Consider the following 7445-nt stretch of genomic DNA (forward strand, 5'->3'; position numbering starts at 1 on the left):
TTCACCAGCCTGCAGGAGCAATAATGTGTCACTCCTTTCCCCAGAGCCCAGCCCTGCTGCCAGGAACAGGGAGCTGACACAAAACCTGGAGGAGCCTGGGGCTTGGAGGTGAGGCACCAACTCTCCTCCCATTTTCCCTGGTCCTCAGACCTGCTTTCTTACCCAGCCTCTGAGAGATGACCTCAAGTGCCAGCCTGAGTGGGCAGGGCACCAGCCAGGGGAGGCCAGGCCTGGAAGCTCATTACCATGGGAGGGAAGGCAGTTTCTCTCCACCTCCCTTCCTTCCTCCCTCGGCTTCTTCCTTAGTAGCTCCTCTCCTCCAGGGCCAGACTGAGCCCGGGCTGATCTCAGGCAGACAAGGACAGACCCCACGGCAGCTCCAGGAGCCCAGATACCAGCAGCCAGAGAGAAGGCCCAGAAGCTTCCTGTAGCCATGCCGGCCGTCATCCTGTTCATTCTGGGCCTGTTCACAGCAGTGCCACCTGCCAGCTGTCAACAAGGTATCACTGGACGGGGCCTGCCCTGGTGGCTGTGGCGAGGAGGGCTGGGCTGGGTTCTGGCAACCCTGGGGTGGGCAGGGCGGCCCTCTGGCCTCCCTCAGCACCCTGGACTCACGCAGTTGGGAAGGAGAAGCAGGGATTGGGTTCAATGGAGGAACCTCCAAAGGCAGAGATCTCTGAGCAAGGCTTCCATCTGGGACTTGTTTTCCATGAGTGAGGATTGCAGGGAGCAGGAGAAATCTTGGGTCTAGGACTGGAGACCTAGAGGATTGAGACCCAAGATCTAAGAACAGGAATTGCCCAGAGATGGCGGGGTTCTGAGCCCAGGGGTCAGGGGCTACAAGGAAGGAGTGGGCCTGAGTAACGCCTCCAAAAGGCAGGCTGTCCCAGGGGAGGGGCAGTGTCGTCCAGGGTCTGCCTGTGTCTTTGGCCTGCTTCCTGGGCTTGGGGAGAGGAGGTGCCCCAACGTGTCCCCCACGTAGCTGACCTTTGGCCAGCTCTGCCTGTGTCTTGCAGCCTGGAAAAAAAAATCACTGCCCCTCTTTGAGACTCAGTTTTCTTATCCACAAAATGAGGACAGTAAACTGGCCCTGCCTGCTTCTCAGGGCTGCAGCCAGAGCTGGGTGTGAGAAAGCTTCACACCAGTGAAAGCACCACACCCTGAGGTCTGGTTCCCTCCGGAAGCCGTGAGGCCCATCTGCAGCCAAAGTCTGGGGACTCAGCAGGTGGGATTTGGGTCCAGAGGACACTGGCAAAGATGTTTCCAGAGTACCCCTCCTTTGCAGGGTCCCTGAGCTCACTTGAACATCTACCTTACCTCTGCCTTGCAGCCCTCTTGGAAACAGAAGATGAGAGGGGTTGAGTAACTTGTGTGGATCACACAGCAGAGCAAGAAGGGATGTAGCTGGGTGCAGGAGCTCCTGGCTCCGGGGGCCCTAACAGACCAGGTTCGGCCACTCGCCACTGACAAAACCCAAAGGCAGAGAGACAGTAGTGGGGAAACAGGAAAGGGATGTATTTCAGTGAGGCCGACACCGGGGAGACGTGGACCGGTGTCTCAAAGACTATCCCTAGAGTGGAGAAAATACTTCCAGGTTTATGGAAAGGAAAATGTAAGGAAAATGTGGGACAAAGGCGGCAGGTGCCTTCAGGAGAGCAGTGAAGGTCAGGTCTTTGTCTTGGAGTCAATCACCTGCAGGCCTTGCTGGCTCGGGGCAGTCCTGATTGCTTGAGGGGGTGGTTTTTGTTTCCCTTCCAGAGATGCTTTGCCCTCAGGGTCTTTTGCCCGACTCAAGAGATCAGCGGGAAAGAAGAACTTAATCAAAGTGAAAGGTTGAGGTCCAAAGGGAGGATAGTGGAGTCCTCCTTCAGGGACGGAACTCGGATCACCTCTCTCCCCAGGTTCTGCCCCTTCATGTGCTCACTTCAGAGCCACGGGGAAGGAGAAGCAGGGCCTGGAGTTCCCTGTGTGTCCGGAGCGAGTTGGCTGCGGGGTCTGGAGGAGGCAGGGAGGGCCCTCCCAGGGCTCCAGGCCTAGTCACTGACCTGAGGAAATAATAGGTCTGAACCATTGTTTCCTGGGCGAACAATGAGGGCAGGACAGCAGCTTTTTGGCAAGTATGAAAGTCAAGACAACCACGCTGACCTGGCCACAGGCCAGAGAGTTCCCAGATCCCTCCCCTCATCCCCAGAGAGGCAGGGCCTTCACTGCAGCAGGAGAGATTTAGGGGAGACTCAAGGAAGGACTTCTGAGTGAGAGTGAGGCAGAGTGAGGTTTTTGATGCCCAGTCTGGACCCTCAAAGTACAACGATGGCTCTAGGGATATGCATGGTTTAGCCTGGAGGCACGACCCTTCAGGAGCCGGTTGGCCCTTGTCACCTCCTGAGACTTGCCTGCTATTGCGTGTCTCTCCTCTGCAGGGTCAAGTTCCCTCAGGCTCATGGGACACAGTGATGCCTGGGGGAGGGGAGAGCCCTTTGGGGCTGCCTGTGGCTCAGGGCAGAGATCCTGGGAAACCAAAGGAGTTAAAGGTGGTGTCGAAGGTTAAAGGTCAAAAGGTAGAGAAAGTGATGGATGGGGCCTCAACCTGGTCTCTGGCCGAGTCCTGTAGGCATCCAGCTGGAGGAGATAAGAGGGGCGCAGGTTTTGAAGCTCTCTTCCCGGGCCCCTCAGCCTGGAGTAGAACTCACCCTTCCGCCTTGCCTTTCCAAAGGTGTTCTGTTCCCCCACCGCCCAACCCCCCCTCCCCGGCCGGCACCCCTGGCTGAGCAGCCCTGCCTGTCCCACATGCCCACGCCCTGCCCAGGACCAGAGCAACGTCAGTACAGAACAGGATCTTCCAGATGCCAGCCGGGTCCTCTCAGCTCTCACTGCTCCAGGCTTCTAGCAGCCGGGGAGATGGGAGGTATCCTCAGGTGGCAGGGCCCGGGCCGGCTGTACAGGGGGCTGCTCTTTGGTCCTTGGGGCCCAGACACTTGTAGAGGGTCCTGTATGTGACTCACACAAATGGATAGGTGGGGGGTCTGGGCTGTCCCTCCTTGGTTCCTCATTCCTTCTTTGAATTCCTGTTTTCCAACTATTGTCCCTCTTTTTTTTTTTAAGTTATTCATTTATTTTGAGAGAGAGAGAGAGAGAGCGAGCAAGCACAAGCTGGGGAGGGGCAGAGAGAGAGAATCCCAAGCAGGCTCTGCACTATCAGCACAGAGCCTGATGCAGGGCTCGAACTCACGAACTGTGAGATCATGACCTGAGCTGAAGTGGGAAGCTTAACGGACTGAGCCATCCAGGTGCCCCTCCCCCCACATCATCCTTTTCTTAAGCTCAGTGGGGTCAGGTGGATCCTCCTTTCTGCCCCTGCTGTCCCAGAATGTCTTCTCTGGTCCTGGCAGCAGGCTGACAGAGGCGTTGGGGCCTCTCCCCCCACCACATTTTGCACTCGCAGTCCCCACTGCTGCGCTGTGGAGACTGCTGCATCATTCCTGCACCCCTCTTTCCAGGCCTGGGAAGCCTGCAGCCCTGGATGCAAGGCCTAATCGCTGTGGCTGTGTTCCTGGTCCTGGTCGCAATTGCCTTTGCTGTCAACCGCTTCTGGTGCCAGGAAGAGCCGTGAGTGCTGCGGATGGGTGTGGGGGCATGCACGAGGGCCAGGGTCTGGGCCTGGACAGCCAGGGTGGGCCCCAGGACCACTACTGCTTTAGTAGTGGTGAGGAGGGCCTTGGAGACCCAGAGTCCAGTCCTGTCACTGTGCGAAGTGACACTGAAGTCCAAGTTCTCTGGGACTGGAGCTCGGGCTCACTGGGCCCCAGACTGGGCTCTGTTGGCCTCCGCAGCTCTGGTGCTCACTCACTGCGAGCTTTGGCAACAATGTCTTATCAAGGTCTCAGTGTTTCTGTCTGTAGAGTCAGGACATTGGCCCAGCCTGTGATGGGGGCTGTGAAAACCTTTGGGAAGAAAGGCTCTATCTTTCTTCAGGGTCAGATGCAGGGGTGCCCAGGGGCAGTGGGACAGACAGACACAACCCCAGAGTTCCCCCGGCTCCCAGACCGAAGACAAGGAGTGATTTCAGTGCCAGTACCAATGTAAAAGGGTGAGCCGACCGCAGTGCTGGGCCTGCCCTGACCTGGGGGGCCAGGGATGGCAGTCCAAGAAGGCTACCGATTACACGTGTGTTCTGAAGGCTGAAGAGCGCAGGGGAGAGCAGTAGCAGGGGAGAGCACCGCAGCTGGTGGAAGGGCATAGAGGCCGCTGGGATCCAAACCAAAGTGCAGGGCACTGAAGCTGGGGGGATGGGGGCGGGCTGAAATCCAGTCCACTCTGTGCTGGCTGATCCTGGGGTAAGGCTGCACCTGCTGCTAGCTTCCACGGAAGGGTCTGGTGCCGAGGTGGTAGCCGAGGCCCCGCACAGCCCACTGCAGGAACACAGCAGTGATGGGTGGAGAGAGGGATGGGAGGCCCGAGGTAGACTGGCAAAGTAGGCAGGGCCGGGGCCTGGCAGACCTTGTGCACCTATACCCCGAACTTTGGGCTTTATCCTTTGTGTAGTAGGCATCCGATGAGAGCTTGCACACTGGTCTTGGGATCAGAGCTGGCCTGAGCACAGCCTCTCTGGCTGCCCTGCAGCGCATCGTTGGGTAGGGGCCAGTCTGCAGGTGAGAAGGGCAGGGCGAGGGGCTGAGCCTGAGGACCGGACTCTGGAAGGAGCAGAAGGGATAGAGAGGCGCCATGCCTGAGGGCTGTCTAGGGGCCTGGTTCCCAGAAGAAGGTGGGTGGGGACGGCAGGGGGCAGGAAGAAGGAAGGACAAAGATGAGTCCAGCCTTCTGATAATACCACTCATGGAGATGGAGCACAGGAGGCAGATCTGGGGGCAACTGCTGTGTTTAATTTGAGACATCCTAAGTCTGAGGTGCCTATGGGGTGTCCAAGGAAGGACAAGCAGCAGTAAGAGTCCCCATGACCCTTGGAAGAGTAGTTTCCAGGTAGGTGGGGGCAGAGGCCACAGTCACTGGGTTTAATTAAACTTGAGTATGAGGCCAGGAGCTTTTTGTCAGAAATGCTTCTTTTTTCAACTGATCCAAGCTCTGCCTTCAGTGGACGTTGACCATGAATGTACCTAGTCCCCTGAGTAAAGCCCTCTAGAAATCTGGGTGGACGCTAAATCTTATTGGATCTTGAGCTGAGGCCAGAAAAAAACTGCAGAAAGTGGGAGGCCTTGGATGAATCTTTTGCAAATCTTGGGCTGGGACCTGAGGCCCCCACCTTGGAGCAGGGAGAAGGGTGTGAAGGCCCATGGAGTGGGGCCAGAATCAGGCCACTGACGGGGGTCCTGCTGGAGAGAAGGGCTTCTGCCCAGGGCCAGCCTCTGCCCTTGGACTTGTGAGAACCAGAGCCTAGAACAGGGCCTTACTGGACAAGGGGGAAAAGGGAGAACAAAGAGGGTAGGGACCTAGGGAGCCCTACTGATGAGCCCCGTCCACAGGGAGCCTGTGAACATGGTCATGACCGTTGGAAACAAGGCAGATGGAATCCTGGTAGGAACAGACGGAAGGTACTCCTCGATGGCGGCCAGCTTCAGGTGAGGTGCTGGCCCAGGGGAACCACCCTACACTCCAGAAGGACCAGGTGCTTCTGAGAGGTGGGGGGTAGAAGGTGGGAGGGCAGGGAAGGAGGACTCAGGTGGGGAAGGGGTCAGTGAAGAGAGGAGCTCCGGGTGGTGGCAGTGGGGCCTTTGGGAGAGGGTAGGGGTGGGGGGGGAGGGGCTCACCAATGGACCGGAATTCATAGGGTGGAGTGCAGTGGGGGAAGGGGACTCTGAAGGGGTGAGTTGGGACTCAATGTGGAGAGAGGGGTCAGTAGGGGAGGCAGCTCAGTTGGAAGGGGGGGCTCCATGAGGGGGTTGCTCAGTGGGGGCCCAGTGGGGGAGGGGTTCAGTGTGGGAGAGAGATGGAGCTCAAGGAGGGGAGCTGAGAGGCCTCTAGTCTCAGGGGCACCTGGGACCAGATGTTGGCACTCAAGTATTATTTATTCTGCAAGATACTGCCTTTACCAGTGCAGGGAGAAGGGGGTGGGAGGGAAGGGGTGATGACCCCTGTCATCCTCTTTCAGGTCCAACGAGCATGAGAATGCCTATGAGAATGTCCCCGAGGAGGAAGGCAGGGTCCGGAGCACCCCAATGTGACCCCAGCTTGCCTGTGGGCCCCAGCTCTGAACCCATGTGCCTGTGATGGATGCTTAACTCACCACCCAAGCCTCTCCGTCTCTGTGTAGGAATCTACAGTAAGCGGCCGACTCTTCCAACCCCACACCACCCACCTTCCCTGGAATGGTCACCAGCCAAAGTCAGAGCTCAGGCTGTGCTGGGGAAGCTATGACTTCCTGGGAGGTCTCCCACCCAATTCAATTCAGAAGACCCTTTCAAGAGGACAGTTGGCTCATCACCTCCTCCCTACCTTACATTATCTCCCTCTGACCGTGCAAATGGCTCTTATTTCTGTGAAATAAAGATGTTTCGAATTCCCAGGCCTGATGTTCCCAGGGTTCAGAAACAGCCCTTTAGGCTTATAGCCAGGCCCAGTCTTGCTTTCTGAATCATGACAATTACCTTCCAGAGCCACAGCCATGGTAGCTTTGGAGGGTTACCCAGGAAGCCCTCTCTGAGAGGCCCATGGGTCCAGGAAGCTCAGTCACTCTAGGCCTTGTAGAGACCCTCCTGCCAGTGCCCCTCCCCTGACCTGCCCTTAACAACTGGCATTATGGGCCCTTCTTGGTGTAGCAGGACCCCTTCCCTATCCCCTTCGGGCCTGGCATGGCCCGAAGTTCACTCATCCCTCTTCCAGCCAGCTCTAGCAAGCTCCAAGAGTCTTGGGCTAGGAATCAGGAAGCCTAGCTTTGAGTCCTTGTCCCCTGCGGACTTATGTGACTTTGGGAGAGCCATAGTCCTCTTTGAGCTCAGCGTCCCCTCTGGGGACAGTGTGGCCAGCCTCACCACAAAGCTGGAGTAGAAACATCCTCATCAGCGCCACTGACTCCCAGGCCTGGGTGGGGGTGGAGTCAGGGAACTGGGTTCCCAGGAGAGAGAAGCAGGAGGGAGAGGGGAGGAGACATACTCAACAGGGGTCAGCTGACCCCTGAGACCCCTCATCCCTATGACGGTCATTCTTATGGGAACAGGCAGAATCTGGGGTGACAACCTGAGACAGACCCACCCAGGAGCACCCCCAGATCCAGAGGAGTGGGGCTAGAGGGGAGGAGGCAGTCCACCTTGTCCCAAAGATCTCCCTCTGCCAGCTGTCCCAAGCTGTCCCAGCCCCTCACTTAACCATTACAGCCACTGCCTTGCTGTTCAAAGGCTTCAGCCAGATACTCCCTGGGAGACCCATCTGAAATTCCAAATATCCTTTCACCGCACAGAGGTCTAGTTTGCAGCCTTCAGCAGCCGGAAGAACCC

At 57.5% G+C, this 7445-nt stretch overlaps 1 protein-coding gene across 2 annotated transcripts; it reads left to right on the plus strand.

Moving 5' to 3' along the window:
- Window positions 1-26: 26 nt before the first annotated feature.
- PDZK1IP1 (PDZK1 interacting protein 1) lies at window positions 27-6519 on the plus strand. 2 transcript variants are annotated; one of them, XM_029948191.1, is made up of 5 exons: window positions 27-108; window positions 324-500; window positions 3498-3606; window positions 5478-5573; window positions 6104-6519. In XM_029948191.1, exons 2-5 carry the CDS (start codon window positions 434-436, stop codon window positions 6174-6176), a joined length of 345 nt encoding a protein of 114 aa, XP_029804051.1. In that variant the 5' UTR covers window positions 27-108; window positions 324-433; the 3' UTR covers window positions 6177-6519. The 2 variants fall into 2 exon arrangements, with proteins under 2 accessions (XP_029804051.1, XP_029804050.1); XM_029948190.1 differs by lacking the exon at window positions 27-108 and having other exon boundaries at window positions 238-500.
- Window positions 6520-7445: the final 926 nt, after the last annotated feature.

This window comes from Suricata suricatta, chromosome 8, assembly GCF_006229205.1.
Source record: "Suricata suricatta isolate VVHF042 chromosome 8, meerkat_22Aug2017_6uvM2_HiC, whole genome shotgun sequence".
NCBI lineage: Eukaryota > Metazoa > Chordata > Mammalia > Carnivora > Herpestidae > Suricata > Suricata suricatta.